Source organism: Marmota monax, unplaced genomic scaffold (assembly GCF_021218885.2).
Source record: "Marmota monax isolate L192 unplaced genomic scaffold, Marmota_monax_Labrador192_F-V1.1 WCK01_AAM20220418_F8-fsc00017, whole genome shotgun sequence".
Classification (NCBI taxonomy): domain Eukaryota; kingdom Metazoa; phylum Chordata; class Mammalia; order Rodentia; family Sciuridae; genus Marmota; species Marmota monax.
In genome coordinates this window covers 1252789-1272359 of record NW_026695241.1, presented here as the reverse complement: position 1 = coordinate 1272359, position 19571 = coordinate 1252789, and the positions used below count along the sequence as shown (strand labels likewise).

Here is a 19571-nt window from a genome sequence, read left to right as displayed (position 1 = left end):
GGGTGGAACCCAGGCCTTAGACATGCTCAGCAAGTGCTCCACCACTGAGCCACACCCTCGCCCTCAACGCTCCCCACTTTTTAGAATTTTTTTTTAAATATTGACTTTTTACTTATAGGTGGACACAGTGCCTTTACTTTGTTTTATGTGGTGCTGAGGATCAAATCCAGTGCCTCACTCATGCTAGGCGAGCACTCTGCCTCTGAGCACAACCCCAGCCCTAAGGCCCTGTACTTCCGATGACAGGTTCCGGTTCATCTCTTGGGAACTTTGTCGGCAGAGTGACCCTTCTGGAGAAGAAAGAACTTGTTCTGTACACTCTGGGAACAGAGTTTGCCTTTCCTTTGTCCAGATGAGATGGGGATGTCAGGCCCACCAAACTAAATTCCACACATCAGATGATGAACTGTCGACCTGAAGCTTTTTCTTTCTTTTTTTTTTTGCAACTGGAGGTAAAGTGCCAATTCAAAAGAACAACTCTGCCTTTAAGGAAATAACTCTGCCTTTAAGTTTATTCTGAGGTAAATGTGAATGACGATGGCCCAAGAACACTAACTCAAGATACCTATAAATCAATACATCAACAAACACACCGGTGGGCCCATTAGGCATGTGGGTCGCCAGGAGATTCTCCCTACAGGTAACAGGTATTACCTCACAGCACTCGGCTTTGGGGTGGAAGGAGGCTGGAGGTCGCTAGGCTTAGCGATACATTCCAAGAGGTTTACCTAATAGTCACGGGAATGTTAGGTCACACACAGAGGATAAAAGTAAATGGTTGTTTTTCTAAGGGGCCCACCATGGCCCAAGATGATGTCCACTCTTGATCAATGACAATCATCTCTCCACAGCCGCAGGGTTCCACACAGCAAAGGTTGGACAGTCTCCAAGGTTTCCAGTACACATGTGGCTTCTTCAGAGAACTTGGCTGACCTGTCTTTCCCATTCCCCGGGGCTCCCACCCTGCCACCCAGACAGGTCCTGAGACCTTCTCCTTAGAAGACCCTGCCTTCCAGGGTCCAGGGACCCACTCCCCCACCCCAGGCACGCTCCCAGGGAGGGAACAGTTTCTGCCCTTCAGAGAGGGGCTGGTTTCCGCCCTCCCCTCATCCACTGGCCACAGTCATTAGTCATGGTCCCAGAGAGATTTACCAGGAAGCAAGTGAAACTTAGACGTCACCGCCTTTCCCCTATGTGCGTGCCTTTCAAGGCCCTGAACCTCATTTTTATTATTGTTCTTAAAGAATTTCTTAAAGTACGAGTTTCAACTCCACCAAACCTCGATCTGCTCCAGCCTGCGTTAACTCTGGGAGCGAAGGAGCCAAACGCGCCCTGGCCTTTTGCAGATATGTGCATTGTGTAACAGGGTTCTCAAGATGTGGCTGAAAGGCTCTCTTACATTCTTAGGACAAAGTACTTAGCATCAGTCTACAACATCTTCTCCCAATAAATTAGTGAAAATGTTCTCATTATGGAACTTGGGGCCCTCTTCAGTAACACTGTTTTCTTCTTCCAAATTTCTCTGAAGATTGCCAAATACTTAACAGAAGATAAGAAGCTAAAAAAAATCTGATAAATTAAATATAAAACAAATGTAAAATGAACTGTTATTATTTCATTTAGATGTGTGCATTTTTCTTTCATTTTACTGAAGAGGAAGCTAAAATGAATGGGGTTGGGTAGACAGGCCCTTGTGATCGACTTCTATTAACCGTAGTTCTCTCCAGAATCCTTCAATCTGCCCAACCCCTGCTCTGCCTTCTCCAGAGCTCTGGGGATTGGAAGGTTTCTTCACTTGGATTTTCTCATTTATAAAATGGGGATGGTAATAGTGCCTGTCTAGTAAGGCTGTTGTGAGGATTCAGTGGCAGAGCACCTCGGCACAGTCCTGGCATAGAGTTAAGCACTCAGAAATGTTGACAGTCAATCATTCAGAGTAGGAGAGCTCAGGCTTGGTCACTGCAGCTAGGCGACTTCCTTGAGATACTGCTTCTCTGCATCAGTGTTTCACTTTGTCAGACAACAACTCCAAGCAGTCGGGAGGTTCGTGGGCAGGGGCTTCCTGACCTAACAGGATTAAGCCTTTTCGATGGGAGAGGTGCTGCAGACTAGGAGAAGCCCAGATCCAGCGCCAGGCGTTTCTGACTTTAAAGGCTGGCTCCACGGCTTTCCTCGTAGGTGGTCAGCCTGAGAAATGTCATCCTTGGGTGCAAGGATATCCTTGGATAATGATCCCAACCCCAACTTTGTTGGCGATTAAGAGAATTTTTTAACCCTCCAAATGTCATGTCTGGGGGTGGAGTTCAGTGAATTCTAGTTCAGTCTCTCCTCAACTTTTCCTCTCTTCTCTGTTGCTCTGCAGAGTGGTACAAAACGTAATAGACCACGTGCCAAAGCTCCATTACCTGGTGGCTGTGGACGAGTCCGTCCATACCCTGGAGGACTTTGTCAAGGTACAGTACTCAGAAGTGATTTGTTAAATAGGTTTACCCCTAAACAAATATTAGGAATTCGTTGTGCTAATAAGACTGAGGGCTCCTAAAATAGAATGTCCTTAAAACTAGAACTCTGTATTTGCAGTGTGTATGGGGAGTTACGACCCAAATGGCCTTCCTTCAGCCTACAAGGGGAACAGGAAGGACCGCATAGGGCTCTGGCTGAGGGGACAAACGTCACTACACCAAGGACACACGGATGACACAGTGGAGACACTGTTCTCACAGTATGGGTATGCCCAGGCTCACCAGCCCTCCTGGCCACCTCCAGGCCATGCTGGCTAATGCCACCACCTGGCAGCCTGGGGAGTGTGACCATCGCCCTGCCCCGACCAGCCTCCTCTCTCTGCGTTTGTAAGATTCGGCTCAGATCTCTTCCTCGGCACCCTCCCTGCTCCTGCAAAGCTCCCCCTCCAGCCAGAGGCCTCTCTTCCATGCTCCCAGAGCATCTTAGTCTGTCTGGGGTTATAACACAGCACTGCAGCTTGGCAGGCTTTGTCCCTCAGTCCTGGAGGCTGGGAAGTCCAAGATCAAAGCGCTGATAGATTTGGTGAGGACTCGCTGTCTGGCTTCATAGAGTCACCTTCTCCCTGTGTGCCCACGTGGTGGAAGGAGGCAGGGAGCTCTCTCTGGCCTCTTTTATCAGGGTACTAATCTCATTCATGAGCCTCCAACCTCATGAACCGATGGGCTCCCCAATCCCCACCTCCTAAATCCAACATCTCAGGTGTTAGGATTTCAGCATGTGAAGTCGGGGTAGTGGGGAGCACAGACTGTCAAGGACAAAATCATAACAAATTTAGTTACAGATGTAATTAGCTTTTATTCTCAATTCACGAAATCAGGAAAGCCTCCATTCTACAAAACAGAACAAGGGCTCCCACGGGGCTACGGAACAAGGAAACCAAATAGCAAGCAAAACGCTTATGGGTTAGCATCAGGTTAGTTTTTGTAAGGGTTAAAGCAGAGGGAATCTCCTTAATTAAGCTGACTCGGGTAAACAGGAATCTCCTGTTTGGGGGAAAAATAGTTCTGTTTGGGTCTATCTGCTTCCCTGTTTCAGCTTGATTGGGTGGCACTTAGCATGGGTCACTCCATTTTGGTTAGGTCTGGTCTGCTGGGGTCTTTGCTGCAGTTCAGTCTCTCAAACAGTGGGCTCTTGTGATTTTTGTTTAGTGAGATGGTAGCACAGAGCCTCCTTTGCTGAGCTGCAAGGGCCTTATCTGTGTCCGTCTCCCTTTTCAAACTGGGAGCTCCTCCAGGGCAGAGACTGGGCCTTACTCATCTCTATCTCCAATATATTTTCAGAATAAGTAACTAACTATGTACCCTCTATGCCCTACACTCTGTTTTGGAGTTTATAAATATTCAGTTCTGTTCACATTCATTTGAGAAGTTTTATATAAACTAAATAACATCTCTACTCTTCCCTAACAGTGCATCAGTAAACACACCGGCCCTGGAAAAACCCAGAAAGTACCCAAAGAAAATGCTTATCTAATCAAGGATTTAAAAGTTAGTATATAATAAATTCTTTAAAAAAAAAAAAAAAAAACAACCTGTTTTCTAGACCCTGCTGGTTCCTGAGGGTGGGTGGAGGCCTGTCTGCAAAAACATGTGTTCTAGGTGCTCTACTTAAAGCAGCTTCCTCTTCTAGCCTCAGTTTTCATTTGTGAAAACCCCTCAGAGGCCGTAGTCAGAGAAGGTGTGTGAACGCTTGATGTGTAAACTGCTACCCGAACACTGGTTGTGTTCACCTTGGCCTGTTTCTAAAATTCCATGAGCTGAGTGAGGTTCCAACCTTTCATCACATCACAGCAACAAATAGCTTGTCGTCAGGTGGTGAGCTCTTTAAGCTTGCTTTACGATGTAATCTGGGTTTTTGTTGTTGTTGTTGTTTGTTTGTTCCTTTCTTTTGTTTTCCCTAAGTACTGGGGTTTGAACCAGGATGCTCTACCACTGAGCTGCATACCAGCCCTGTTTATTTTGAGACAGGGTCTTACTGAATTGCTGAGGCTCACCTCAAACTTTCAATTCTCCTGCCTCAGCCTCCCGAGGAGCCTCCCACATGCTGAGGCCTACGTCGTGGCACCTGGCTCAAGCACCGTGTTTACATATAACTTATTTACTGTGAGAGTGATATTTTGCCAGGGCACGGTGGCACATGCCTGAAATCCCAGTTACACAGGAGGCTAAGTTAGGAGAATTCCAAGTCCCTGACCAGCCTCAGCAACCAGTAAGAACCTGTCTCAAAATAACAAATAAAAAAGACCAGGTGGGGCCTAGTACAGTGGCGCGCATACAATAATCCCAGCAGTTTGGGAGGCTGAGGCAAGAGGGTCATGAGTTCAAAGGCAGCCTCAGCAAAAAGTGAGGTGCTAAACAACTCAGTGAGACCCTGTCTCTAAATAAAATACAAAATAGTGCTGGAGATGTGGCTCAGTGGTCGAGTGCCCCTGAGTTCAATCCCTGTTACATTCTTCCACCAAAAAAGAAAAGAAAAAAAAAGAAAAAGAAAGACCTCGGTGGAAGAGTGCCCTGTTCAATCTTCAGTACCACCAAGATAGATAGACAGCTGTGGTGCTGTAAGAACTGATACCACTGGTGGCCTCTGAGGAGCAGAGCTGGGTGGGTGATGTTTGGGGAACAGAGGGATTGTTTTCTGTTATACTTATCATTCTTTTGAATTTTAAACCATGGGACTGCATTATTTGAAAAGTAGATGCTATTTAATTTTTTTTTTAAAAGCACTGGGTGGGATGTAGCTCTGTGAAAGAACATTTGTCTGAGACACACAAAGCCCTGAGCTTGCTCCCCAGTACTGCCCCCCGAATGATTTAAGGGGAGTGGAAGTGCTTCAGGGTTGAGCCTTCAGCTCAGTGTGGAGCACAGGCCTCACATGCCTGAGGGCCCGGGTTCCACCCCCGCAGCACATAAGATAAACAATAATCATATCCTGTTATCAATAATCATATCCCTGGCAGTACTCAGCTCTGGATGAACTGACTTCCTAATTAATGCATGCATTCTGTTTTTCTTCAAGAACCGTAGTGATTTGGATCTGTTATAACTGTCAATATGAAACAAAAAAGGTAAATTTCTAATTTTACTTTAACTCTTAGCAAGAGTGTCTTGATCATTTGCTGGTCAACCTAAAAATGGAAGCGCTCTTCGTGAAGGAGAATTTTAATATCCGATGGGTTGCCCAGACGGGATTTGTGGAAAATATCAACAATATCCTCAAAGAGTACAAGCAAAGCAGAGGATTATTGGTAACTATAATCATTTCTTATTTAAACTTCTGATTTCAGCAAAATAAAGGAAACTGACTTTGGATGCGATTATACCAATCAAAGTATCTTCTTTTTCAAATATCCAAACATCTAACTTCAAGTTGTTTTTTAAATTTGACAAATTTGTCCAGGTCTGACAATTTACATGCATGTTAGTTACATTAATATTGTCAATGGAACATTAAACATCTTAAAGTGAGCTTTGAAAGTAAGAGTTATGCAAATTGAGCATGATGGTGAGCTCAAGAATAATTGTGGCAAAATTGTCTATGCAAGGAAATGTACCCAGGTATCTTACTGGCTGGCCAGTTTCAGGGGAGGGTAGGTTGGACTTAGCAGAAGTCTATAAACTACTTTGATTTCTTTCTACTGGCCAGAGGATTCACTGGTTATTCAATACTCAGAATCTTTCAAGGTAGGTATTCTTCTTGAAAAATTAATTAACAAATAAAAATTATATATATGTATCATATACAGCCTGATGCTTCAAAATATGTATCCACTGTGAAATATGGAATGTGTAAATTAATTAATGTGCATTACTTGACATACTTAACCATTTTTTTGTGGTGAAAGATAGCTACACTAGATATTCTTTTTAGTTTTGATTTTTTTTTTTTGCAGGAGGGTACTAGGGATTGAACTCAGTGGCACTCAACCACTGAGCCACATCCCCAGCCCTTTGATTGGTTTTTTAAAATGTGTTTATTGGTGCATTATTAGTTATACATAATGGTAGGGTTCATTTTGACATGATCACACACACATGGAGTCCCCAGTACCTCCTGTTTCCTTTCCCTCCTCCCTTACCCTCCTCCCCTTCCTCTACTGGTCTTCCAGTTATTTATTTATTTATGCTTTATAAATATACATAAAGGTGGAATTCACTGTGATACTTTCATACACACACACACACACAGCGTAGTTTGGCCAATTTCATTCTGTAATTCCTCCCTTTCCTCATCCCTCCTCCTCTCCCCTTAGTCCCCTTCTCTACTCCACTGATCTCCCCTCTGTTTGGTGGAATCTGTCCTCCCTTTCCCCCCTTGTTTTGCTCCAGCTTCTGCATATGAGAGAAAACATTTGACCCTTGACTTTCTAGGTCTGGCTTATTTCACTCAGCGTGATGTTCTCCAGTTCCATCCATTTACCAGCAAATGTCATAAATTCATTCTTCTTTATGGCTGAGTAAAACTCCACTGTGTATTTATATCACATTTTTAAAAAAAATATTTATTTTTTAGTTAGAGTTGGACACAACACCTTTATTTTACTTATTTATTTTATGTGGTGCTGAGGTGGAACCCAGGGCCTCGCACCTGCCGGGCGACTGCTCTACCGCTGAGCCACACCCCAGCTTTCACATTTTCTTTATTCATTTATCTTTATTCATTTATCTGTTGTGCACCTGGTCTGGTTCCATAATTTGGTTTTTATTAATTGCACTGCTATAAACATTAAATGTTCCTGTGTCACTATAGTATATGTTGATTTTAGTTCTTTTGGACAAACACCAAGAAGTGGGGTAGCTGGGTCATATGGTGGTTCCATTCCTAGTCTTTTGAGGAATCTCCATTCTGCTTTCTGAAGTGGTTATATTAATTTGCAGTCCCACCAATAATGTATGGCTGTATCTTTTCCCCACGTCCTCTCCACCATTTTTTATTATCTGTGTTCTTGATGATTGCCATTCTAACTGGAGTGCAATGTAGTTTTGATTTGCATTTTCCTGACTACTGGGAACATTCTTTCACATTTTTGTTGGCCATTTGTTTTCTTCTTTTGAGAAATGTCTGTGTAGTTCTTTACCAGATTATTGTTTGGGTTATTTCATTTCTTGGGTGTTAAGTTTTTCGAGTTCTTTATATATTCTGGATATTAATTCTCTGCAAGAAGTAGCTGGCAAAGATCTTCTCCCAGACTGTAGGCTCTCTCTTTGGGCACTCATTTCCTTTGCTTACAGAAACTTTTTAATTTGCTGGCATCCCACTTTTTGGTTCTTGGTTGTATTTCTTGAGCTTTAGGAGTCTTGTTAAGGAAGCTGATGCCTGCACCAATTCATTGACCCTGGGTTTTCTTCTAGCAATTGCAAAGTTTCTGGTCTAATTCCTAATTCTTTAATCCATGTTGATTTGACTTTTGTACAAGGTGAGAGAGGGATCTAGTTTCATTCTTCTACCTATGGATATCCGGTTTTCCCAGCACCATTTGTTAAAAAAGCTGTCTTTTCTCCAATATATATTTTTGGCACGTTTGTCGAATGTCAGATGACTGTCACTATGTGGATTTGTGTCTGTGTCTTCTCTTCTATTCCATTGGTCTTTGTGTCTCTTGTGTTACTAGAGCTCTGTAGATGATTGAGGTCAGGTGTCGTGATGTCTCCCGTGTCCCTCCTCCTGCTCAGGACTGCTTTGGCTATTCTTGGTCTTTCATTCTTCCACCTGAATTTTAAGACTGTTTTTGTTGTTGTTGTTGTTTTTGTTCTAGTTCTGTGAAGGATGTCATTGGTACTTTGTGGGGAGTGCATTGAATATGTATATTGCTTTTGGTAATGTGTCCATTTTAACAATATTAATTCTGTCTATCCAAGAACATGGGGGGAGGGGTCTTTCCATCTTCTAAGGTCTTCTTTAATTTATTTCTGTAGTATTCTAGTTTTCATTATAGAAGTATTTCACCTCCTTTGTTAGATTTATCCCCAAGTGAGGTTTTTTGAGGTTATTGTGAATGGGATATTTTTCTTGATTTCTTTCCCAGAAGATTCATTATTGGAATATAGGAAAGTTATTGATTTACCAGTGTTGATCTTGTGTCCTGCTATTTTGTGAATTCATCAGCTCTAGAAGTTTTTTTGTTTTTTTTTTTTCCCCACATAATCAATGTTTTAAGGTAGTTTTTTGTTTTTGTGATGCTGGGAACCAAACTCAGAGCCTCATGTTCAGATAGGTACTCTTATCTCTACATTATAGATGAGGAAACTGGGGTTCAGAGAGATGAAGCAACTTCTTCAAGGTCACACAACTACTCAGGGATTCAAACTTAGGATGCAGACTTAGTAAGAATCGTCTCATTTCACCACAGTGCCTCTACACCTCCTGCTCTGAAGTCAGATAAATGCAGCACCTGCCCAAATCATTGGGCTAATCCCAGGAAAGTGTTCTAAAGATGAAAGTAGGTCATTCGTAAGAAAATGCTTTGAAACTGTAAAATAGCCTGTGAGTAAAAAGTGTCACCATTATCACAATTACTGTTCATGGAAAGCTGCAGCTAAGCAAGCGCAGTGTTCCCATGGTACTCCACAGGGCATGGTAGCTTGTGCTGCTGGTGTCATTTGGGAGGCTGAGGCAGGAGGATCATTTGAACCCAAGGGTTTGGGGCCAGGTTGAGCTGCAAAGCAGGACCCTGTCTCTTAAAAAAAAAAAAAAAAAAAACTTAGCAGAAGAAATAATGATCCCTGTAAAGTATCTGCATTCCCTGATGGGGAGATAATCCTGAGGCAGTGCACAGCCAGCCCTAGGTGTTAGACAGTGTTTTCCTCTGGAGGTCAATTGTAAAACAGCAGCACAAGCTTAGAGAGATGACAAGACACTTTAAAGAGACCATATGGTTTCTGATTAGCAAGACTGCACAGAACATGATAGAAGGAATAGTGTATCTAAAAACTAAACAGAGGGCTGGTGGTGGGTAGAGCTCTTGCCTAGCATCCTCAAGGCCCTGGTTTCCACCTCCAGCACCTCAAATTAAAAAAAAAAAAAAAAAAAAAAAAAAAAAAACTAGACAAAGTCTATCCATCCCTGGGCACTGGCTAGCAGCATAGAATAGGAAGCTGCCAGGCCCGGCATAGGAAGCATTCTGCCAGCAGCATCCCATGCCTCCATCCAGGATGGGGTCTCGAGCCATACCCTCCCATGACCCCAGCTCCTCTAGCAAGGCTGGGTGACCACTGCTGCAGAGACACACAGAGGAAGCCACTCAACAGGCAGCTCATCCCACTCCCCTTGTTCTGATCAATGTTCAGCAAGCAAACCTGACTTGGCTGCCATGCTTATGTGCTCTAGGGGAGGAAAGTGCCAGACCTGTGGACTTGGAGCATTCCGAGTTCTGTGGCAGCCATGCTTCTCCTTATAAGTAGATGAGTGACCAGCTGCAGAAGCTAGAGGGAAATAAAGGAAAGGGGCGGAGGCCTAGTATATAGTGAAGGTAAAGGGAAGAGCAGTAATAGAGGAGGAGGAGACGGAGAGGGGAGCAGCGGGTGGGGAAGGGGAGGCAATGAGGATGGATTCTTTAAGAACGTATTATATGCATACACAAATATGCCACGGGGATTTTACCTTTATGCATAAATAAAAGGAATTGATCAGATATAAATAAATGATGAACAAGCACATGGAAGTGTAGTAGAGAAAGGAGAACGGGGGAGGGGAGGGAAGGAAAATGGGGAGGGAAAAGGAGGGATAGTGACTGAAATCTCATCCCATGCGGGTCTGAGTCTGTCCGGAAAAACCCAGCTACTGTGTGTAACTATAAAGCTCTAATAAAAAATCAAATAAAGACAACATCTTATATGCTGTCAGTATTAAAACAGTGAAAATTCGTTTGTTATTAAAAAGAAGTTAGATGTAATAATTAGGGATTTGTACCTATAGCATTTACCAATTTATAAAATCAGATATTAAAATCACAATTATATATAAAAAGTGAGTGAATTGCTTCCTGTTTCATACCTGGCTGGATAAGGTGAGCCCACCCAAGGGACAGGATCCATCCTGTGTACATGGTCAGTGAGGCATATAAACCTGCCCAGCTGACAACTGGGCCTCAGGCCTTGGCAACTGCACCGAGACCATCCAGGGGCCCAGTCTTGCCCTCAGGACTGACTCTGGCGTTGCCTCCTCTACTCCTGCCTCCCTCCTGCCTGCCGTCTTGGTGAAATCTGTCGTCACTGAGCACACAGATATCCCACCCATGGAAATTCTTTTCATGGGCATGATTTTAAAATTTACCTTGCAAACACTGGGCCTCAGTTTCACAACTATTTGGACTATTTTGAAAGAAGTGACTACTTACTACTGATATTTTTATTTCTGTTAGAAGTAAACGTTTACTCACTTACGAATGCCACAGAGCTTCTATAGCATTCAAGCAAGTTTTTCAGTAGAATAAATGGTGTTTTATTTTAATAAGTGTATTTTTAAAAATCAGAGTAGAGAACTGTGTTATAAATAAAAACAAGTAATATTCAGGCAATAAAGCAGGCCCCTTGTGCACTGGACTGGAGATTCTTGTGGGATCACTTTGCTGTGGTTGTGCTCCTGACAGTGGCGCATACAGATGAGACGGGTAGCACCCGATGCCTAAGCACTTACTGTTTAGTCCTTTTGGGATGTTCCTGGGGGAATCTTGCGAGTGTCATCCCCCAGGCCCAGGTCGGTACATTTGTAAATGCTATTAAATCCCTGCTGAAGGAATGAACCTGAACCAGGACGTGAACCCTTCAGGCGCTTTCAGGATGACACAACATGACCATGATGGCAGGGTCTGGAGGCAGAGGCTCTGGAGTCTCTATGGAGGAAGGAGCCTCAGCTGCAGGGTCCTGAGACTGAAGAAGGCACATCCCTGAATGTGTAGCCCCAGATCATTCAGACTCACTATATGTTCTCTGTTCTCCTTTTTCAGCCAATCAAGATTTGTATCCTTGGTCCTCCTGCCGTGGGAAAATCCAGTATTGCTGAAGAGCTGGCCAAGCATTACAAACTACATCACATCAAAATAAAGGATGTGATTTCCGAAGCCATAGCAAAACTGGTAACATGCTAAACTACTTTATTGGGGATTTTTAAGTTTAAAAGATGCTTTCCTGAGTGCTGTAATATGCTAGCAACTAATTTTACCTGTCAAAGAGATTTGTTCTTCTATTTGGATTTTGGTTTTGGCCCCGGTTATGAAAACCCAGACTCCCGTGGGGCTTTCCTCAGTGAAACAGAAGCATCTTTCATGGATTGTCCTTGAAATTTAGTCGGCCTCCCGCTCTTGCTCAAAGTGTATCTTGTCTGCTCTCTGCTGACTGGAATACTATTAAGCTTTTTGTTTTTTGCTTTTCATTCTTGCAGTATGTTTCTCAGGGTGTTATCAGAACCCTGACTGCTTTTCATCGTTTTATTGGAAATGGTAGCTACTGAGAAAATTTTCCAGAAGTGATTTCTAAAATTCCTTTTTTCTTCATCTGGTGCTGGATGTTGAACCCAAGTCCTCGCTCCACTGATTTACGCCCCAGCCTAAAGTCTTGATTTCTACAAAATATGTTTCCTTCAAGTAAGATACAACCAAATACCTTAGAAAGGACTTGACTCTTAGGCAATTTTGGCATTAGCACAGAAATACATTCTCCTAAAAGCAGAGTAGGAAAGACCTTGAGTCTCCCATACATTGCTGTAGACAAACATATTCGACAAACCTTTGCACGGTCACTGACTACATTCCTGATTTGGGCACTAGCCATTCTCCAGGATCACTGGGCAATTGATTTGTGAGGAGCAAAGCAAAGCAGAGCACTGTCCAATTTGAACATCCCTGTGGTCTGCAGGAGGCGATTGTTGCACCTAAGGAGGTAGGGGATGGAGAAGACGAGGGCGAGGAGGAAGAGGAGGAGGAGAACGTGGAGGATGCTCAGGAGCTCTTGGATGGCATCAAGGAAAGCATGGAGCAGAACGCAGGTGAGGCCGCAGCACACAGCTTGCCAATGGTGACTGCTTTTCACATCTGGTTTTAAAAGACTACCTGTTTGCTTCTGAAAGTGAAGCACTCCAGAAGTTATGGTAACAACAAAGAAAATTCATTTCTAATCTCACCCCCCAGGGAGAAAAACGTCATTGTCAATACTTTGGTGACTGTCTGAAAATAGGATGGGAAAGAACTTTCTAAGTTAAAAAAAAAATCATAAACTAGTGGGCAGCTCAGTGGTAGAGCACTTACCTAAGAGATGCTGGGCCCCGATTTGGTTCTCATCACTACACACACAATTCAAATGTATGTTCATATAAATTTTATAGGTACCAAACATCATTAATCAAAAAGCAAAGGACAAACCAAGAAAACAAATAATTGCGACCAATAAAATAATTAATTTTATTAATATATAAAATACCAGGCTGGGGTTGTGGCTCAGTGGTAGAGCACTTGCCTAGCATGTATGAGGCACTGGGTTCAATTCTCAGCACTGCCTATAAATAAATAAAATAAAGGTCCATTGACAACTAAGAAAAATATTTTTTAAAAAATTTATAAAATACTCAGGCAAACTAATAGAAAAATCTTTAAATTCTGCTGGGCACTGTGGCACATGTCTGTAATTCCAGCAACTCAGGAGACAGACTGAGGCAGGAAGACTGCAGGTTGAGGACAGCCTTGGCAACTTAGGGAGACCCTGTCTAAAATCAAAACTAAAAACTGTTGGGGATGTAGCTCAGAGGTGGAGTACTAGCTTAGGCCCCATGAAGCCCGGGGCTCAGCCCCAATACTACCACCAGAAAAAGAAAAAAAAAAACCCCATTAAACTCAATAAGAAAAATGGATGAATAACATGAACCAATAATTCATGTAGGAAGAAATAAAGTTTTCTTATTCACTTGATAATTAGTTATTAACCAGTTTATTGAACCAACTAATCACAGTAAGGTGTTTTATTTCTTTGTTTATTTTTATTTATTGCTAGGGGGTGATGCTGAAGGGAAATCGAAGAACGAGAGTCGGGTAAATGAGAAATGAAAGATGGAGACCAGGCAGAGGTTCACAAGAGAGTTTATTTGTCAGAGTTGACAAATAAAGGCCATCTCTCTAAATCTGAGAGAGGCAAAACAGGCTTGGGTTCCCAGACTTTTATGGGGCAGGCTCAGGAATAAGAGCCTTGTGGGTCCTAATGAAGGTAGTTAGGGGTTGGGTTGGTATGAGGGAGTGGTGAGCCTTTCTCAGAAATGCCCTTGCAGTAGAATAGAATAGACAATATGATTGATGTATGTACATTCCATGTATGTATTATATATCAAAATGCATTCTACTGTCATGTATGACTAAAAAAAATAAATTAAAAAAATTAAAAAAAAAAAAAAAAAGAAATGCCCTTGGATAGAAAAGCAAAACTTTTTCCTTAAAATGGCAGCTGTCACTTAAGATGGCCATCCAGATGCTAAGCAAGAACTTTACAGGGGCGGTTTCTGGGTATCAAATCCAGGGCCCCCAGCATGCCACATGCTAGGCAAGCACTCTACCACTGAGGCACATTTCCAGACCAGAGGGTTTCTGTTTAAACTCAAACTCTGGATTCATTCTTTCCCCACCCTTGGCTGGAATTCCAAGCCTGTCCTCTTGCAACTCTCAGATAAGAAGCCAGTAACACCTGTGTTTACTCCTGCTCTAAATCCTTGACAATCAAATTTTCACAAACTGGATTTTGAACTGAGTTATCTCTAGGGGATCTTGCTACCCAGCAGGAAAGCAGAAAACCTTTTCATTTTTATACTCAGACGATTGAGACCTTCCTTCTAGCCATCACTGTAGAGTGTCTGGAGAGTGTCCAGGAGGTACGACTGGTGGGGGCTGGTGGGGCGTCTAATCAGAGCTCCCGCCCTCCTCTCCACCACCTTTGTTTTCTTTCCTCTCCCTACTTCGCCCCTCTTACTGGTGGCTGTTTCTGATCCTCCAGGGTTGATCTAGGGCCGCGGAGCCTGGGGGAGGTGGGGGGATACAACAGAGGCATCTGTGGCCACTCAGGTGGGAGCCATGCTGGGTAATGGCGCTTCATGTTCCTTCCTGCATCAGAATCCAGCCGTGTTGGGTTCTGCTGAGTCTGCACTGGTACCCATCCACTGCATGCCCTGGGGCACAGGACCTGACTGCCCTCCACGGCCATCCAGAGATGTCCTCTGGCTCCCAACCTTTGTCCCAAGGTGCTCCTCTTTCCAGCCCAGCTCCCCCTTGGCTGGGGACCCAGTTTCCCTGTCCTGACTTCATAGCATGCCCTAGTGTCAGTATTGCCACCTCCCTTGTGGGATGTGTGACAGTGCAGGGTATTCAGCCAGCCTGAGCACGGTCCCCTCTTATCCCTGACTCTTCCTCCTTAGTTTGTTGTGCCCCCTTCCACTTTAAAGTCGCTAGTCTCTCCCTGCCTTGCTCTGAGCTCAGGTCCCCTGTACTTCTCCTCTTCTCCCAGGCTGGTTCCATCTGGTAGAGAAAGTGGTTTTGGATGCTGATCCTGAGCAACCACTTAAGCCAGCTGCCTGTCTGAGTCAGCTTCTGCTCTAGCATGGCTGGTTCTGGAGGAAATGGGATTCAAATTCCAGGAAAAGTTCCCAGAGGAAAGCAAAGGAACACAGAAAACACAGATTAATACTTAAGACACAGCATTGCCTCTGGCTTGCCACAAGGCATTTGGGAGGCGATACTCTAGTTTTAGAGCTCAAGAGTTCTGGCATTCACCTTTTGGGGGAGGGGGAAAGCCCTCAAGATAAGACATTCCACAGTGAGAACATGGTGGAAGGAGATCTGGCTGGCAAGGTCATGTTGAGGGGTGGAGGGTGGAATTCTTAGTAACGAACAGGTGTATGTGGCCTTGTATACGCAAACCTTATGGCTGCGTGGAAGGCCACAGACAGGGCGTGGGAGCAGTGATCTATGCCACCCCAGACTAATATTCAGGCTGACAGGACAGCCGACTGTTACTTATTGACAGAGACTTCATAATTGGTCTTTGCAAGGACTCAAAGACACTATCCACATACTTAGCGAAACACAATAGTACAAAATACCAGCTGAGCTTTCTTCACACCCAGGACAGACGTTATAGGACAGATGTTATTGGAGATAGTGCAGTAGCCAAGTCCCCAAGCTCAAGAAGGACCTGTTCCTGTCAGGAGACACCGTTCTTCCCCAGCTGCCAGAGAGGCCAAAGAGGCTAGCAGCCTCCGGCAAGAGATGCAGGAGTGATTGGGAGCAGGGAAGTGGCCTTTGGAGAGGGCAGTGTGTAGAACGGCAAGCCACTGCCCTTCCCACGTGGCACCCAATGCCAACCACTTCCTATGAGATGGGAATAGTTCATCCAGCCCTCTTAACTTTAGGGAGATTTCTTTCCTCAAGGTTGTCCAAAAATCCTTCCTATTCATGTTTACCTGAAGCCAGGTCGTAGACCTTGATTATGTTTGAACAAAACAAGACCTTTGAACCCACCGCAGGGACATGAGGCGAGCTCACTTTCCCCTCACATGACCCTTTGTCCTGTGGTTCCAAGGATCCTAGCGGTGTGATGTCACAGTCCTGCAGCCAGGCCCCTGGGCCCCTGGCAGAACTCCATGCCTGCTGTCCCCAACAATGCAGCCAAAATGGGAACCAAAGTCCCTAAAGCACAGAGTGTGTTAGTTCTGGATTCTTTGTGTTCATCTCATCTATTTCAAAATGTGTGGGGTTATTAAGTCTAGGTAGTGGGATTTCCCGTGAGTTTGAAATAAAAAGGGAAAATCATTTGTAATTGTACAGCTTTGTAAATCTATTCTGTGCATAGATAATTGGAAAACCTTGGCCTATAGCTCTCTTTAAATCCTGTTTTGAAAATTATGAATATGCATTAATATTTTAAATATTAGTGGTATTTAAAAGAAAAAAAGCAGGTTGACATTTTAAAAGTTCCAGTAGGTCTGTACTCGTTCATTTCAAAGCAAAGAGTGGTCCAGCCACCATGGAAAACATCATAGAGGTTCCTAAAGAAATGGAAAATAGAACCACCATTAGACCTAGCGATCGCTCTTCTGGGCATGTAACAAAAAGATCTGAACTCACCAGCAAACCTGGCAGCTCTGGTCACGAAAGCAGGATATGGGAGCAAACTCAGTGTCCATCTACAGCTGGATGGATAAAGAAAATGTGTTATATACATACATACATGCGCACGCCCCCCCCCCCCACACACACACCAGAATATTTTTCAGTCTTTGAAAAGGAGGAGATCCTGCCATTTGTCTTAACACGGATAGAACTGGAGGGCGTTAGGTCAAGAGAAATAAGCTCTGAAAAAAAAAAAAAACTTGCACATGGTATCACTTATTTGTGAAGTTTATTTTTAAAAGAGATCTAATTACAGGTTTAGAGGAACAAACAGTGTAACCACTGGTGAAGATTAGGGTGGGGTGGGGATGGGGAGACATAGGTCAAGTGAAACAAAATCACAGTCTAGAGGTGGAAGGTGCCGCAGCACAAGGACTCCAGGGAATGGCAGTGTGTTCTAGCAGGGATCTTTGTTGAGTAGCGTTTTAGCAGCCCTATCACAGGAAAGTAACCAGAAGATACACAGCAAGTCTGCTTCACTGTAGTAACCATCTTATTATCTATATGTATCCCCTAGCAACACAGTTAAACCTCAGATATGCACATTAAAATTTATTTAAAATTAAAAATAAAGCAGACGGGAGAGATCACCTGCCTTGTAGCTCAACACTAGCCTAGGGAGGTGCTAGTTTTCTAGAATAAGGCCCTTGGGCTTGGCCCACCCAGTCATGCCTCTAAAACATTCCATAATTACCAAAAACTACGTAAGAGGCCCCTTGTTGTTTACTGAACACACTTTCCTTCTGAATCAAGCAGAAATGAATGGTAAAGCCCAGTGACTTAAATAAATAAGGGAGTTCTTGAAACGGACCTCAGCTAGATTTCTGATTATGTGTCCTTATCATAATGATGCAAGTTTTGAAAACTGAGACTAGATTGCTTAAATAAAGCTGGTCTTTGAATGTTAGTGAATCCCTCGATATTCTTAACAATGGTTTTATTTCTTTGTACCACTGCAGCCTTACTAAGAAGTAATGTAAACCCATTTGGAGGAATTTCATTATGTTAAATAACACCTTTAATCATTATTTTATCTTGGTCATAACACTTAAATTTCTGAAAGACACAATTATTTCCTGAATCCTTTACCATGTAATGATCTGTGTGACATTGAAAAGTAGAAGAAAGAAGAGATGTTTTAATTAGATCATTTTATTGTCACTAGTAGGATATCAAAAGAGGCTAAAAGCTATTTTATATAAGCAACTCCCTGATAAACTAAAAGCATTAGAAGGAACCGTGGAGATCTAACCTCGGGCTTGGCAAACTTGCGTTACTGTTAGACACGCTGTTAAGCAGTTGAAGGACTGGCAGCTGCTCAGATAACATGCTGTCCTGTAACCACTGTGCCTTTTTAGAGCAGACTCCTCCCTCCTCAGGTCCACCTCCCAGCTTCCAGGAACCCTGCATCCAGGGCTTGAGAGGGACCTGTGCACTGGGCCAAGTCAAAAATGCCAGGCACAGAGGAAGTGAGGTGGGGGCACAGCCTTTTCTGCAGCTCTAAAGAGAACAGTGCCTTTGAAAGTTGGGTCAAATTTAATTATCATTCAAATCTAGCAAATATTTCCTGAGCAGTGTGTGTGGGGGTGGGGTGGGGGGGCGCACGTGCACTAGAGACTGAACCCAGGTCCTCATGCATGCCAAGCACAAACTCTGCTACTGAGATTTAGTTCCAGCCCAAGCACCTACTTTTATTTTTTTTTTCTTTCCACATTTTTTATTGGTGCCTTATGGTTGTACATAATTACTTATTGTAACACATTCATACATGCACACAATATAACAAGATAACTTGGCCAATATCATTCCCCAGCACTTCCCCCCCCCCCACCCCGTCCCTTCCTCTCACCCCGTAACCCCTTTCCTCTGCTGATCTCCCTTTGATTTTTAGGAGGTCCCTGCCTCCCCTACCTTTCCTTTCCTTTGTCCTCTCCAGTTTCCACATAGAGAAAACATGACCCTTGACCTTCTGAGTTTGGCTCATTTCTAACATAAAGGTCTCAAGTTCCATCCATTTTCCCGCAATTGACATAATTTCATTTTTCTTTTTGTCTGAATAAAACTCCATTGTGTATACATACATTTCCTTTATCCATTCATCCATTGATGGACCCCTGGGCTGGTTCCGTCGTTTAGCTTTTGTGATGGGTGCTGCTGTAAACATGGGGATGTGTGTATCCCTGCAGTAACGTGACTTTGATTCTTTAGGATAAATACTGAGGAGTGGTACAGGTAGGTCACAGGGTGGTTCCGTGCCTGGCCTTTAGAGGAACTTCCATACTGATTTCCTTAATGGTTATACTAATGTATAATCCCACCAATAGTGTAAAAGCGTTCCTTTTTACCCACATGCTCTCCAGCGTTTATTATTGTTTGTATTCTTGATGACTGTTATTCTCACTGATGTGAGATGACATCTCAGTGTAATTTTGATTTGCATTTCCCTAATTGCTAATGATGTTGAACATTTTTTCATATATTTGTTGGCCATTGTATTTCTTCTTTAGAGAAGTGTCTATTTAATTCATTTTCCAATTTATTAATTGGATCAGATTTTTGGAGTGTAAATTTTGTGAGTTCTTTACATGTTCTAGATATTAATGCTCTGTCGGAGGAGTAGCTAGCAAAGATAATCTCCCGTTTTATAGATTCTCTCTTTACATTCCTATTGTCTCCTTTGCCAAGCACCTACTTTTTGTGGGGTTTTTTTTTTTTTTTTTGTACCAGGGATTGAACCCAGGAGTCCTTGACTACTGAGTAACATCCCCACATCCCCAAGCATTTTTGAGACAGGGTCTTTCAAGTCACTTAGGACCTCGCTAAGTTGCTGAGGCTGGCCTTGAACTCAGGATCCTCTTGCCTCAGCCTCCTGAGCTGCTGGGATTACAGGTGTGCACCACCACACCTAGAGACA

The 19571-nt window shown here is 43.4% G+C and overlaps 1 protein-coding gene and 1 long non-coding RNA gene across 3 annotated transcripts in view; one reads left to right on the top strand and one right to left on the bottom strand.

Moving 5' to 3' along the window:
* Ak7 (adenylate kinase 7) overlaps positions 1 to 19571 on the top strand; it is a 71559-nt gene that overhangs the window by 37886 nt on the left and 14102 nt on the right. The window contains exons 8-12 of the mRNA XM_046440518.2: positions 2363 to 2453; positions 3933 to 4010; positions 5618 to 5767; positions 11465 to 11593; positions 12372 to 12501. Of these exons, the coding sequence (XP_046296474.1) occupies positions 2363 to 2453; positions 3933 to 4010; positions 5618 to 5767; positions 11465 to 11593; positions 12372 to 12501 (578 nt within the window). The remainder of the gene's footprint in view (positions 1 to 2362; positions 2454 to 3932; positions 4011 to 5617; positions 5768 to 11464; positions 11594 to 12371; positions 12502 to 19571) is intronic.
* Positions 13419 to 19438, bottom strand: LOC124090137 (uncharacterized). Of its 2 annotated transcripts, none has more exons than XR_009226370.1 (3): positions 18569 to 19438; positions 16613 to 16677; positions 13419 to 16533 (listed from the first exon to the last, which is right to left on the bottom strand). It is a non-coding gene; the product is annotated as an uncharacterized LOC124090137 (long non-coding RNA). The 2 variants fall into 2 exon arrangements; XR_006850971.2 differs by lacking the exon at positions 18569 to 19438 and adding an exon at positions 17910 to 18150.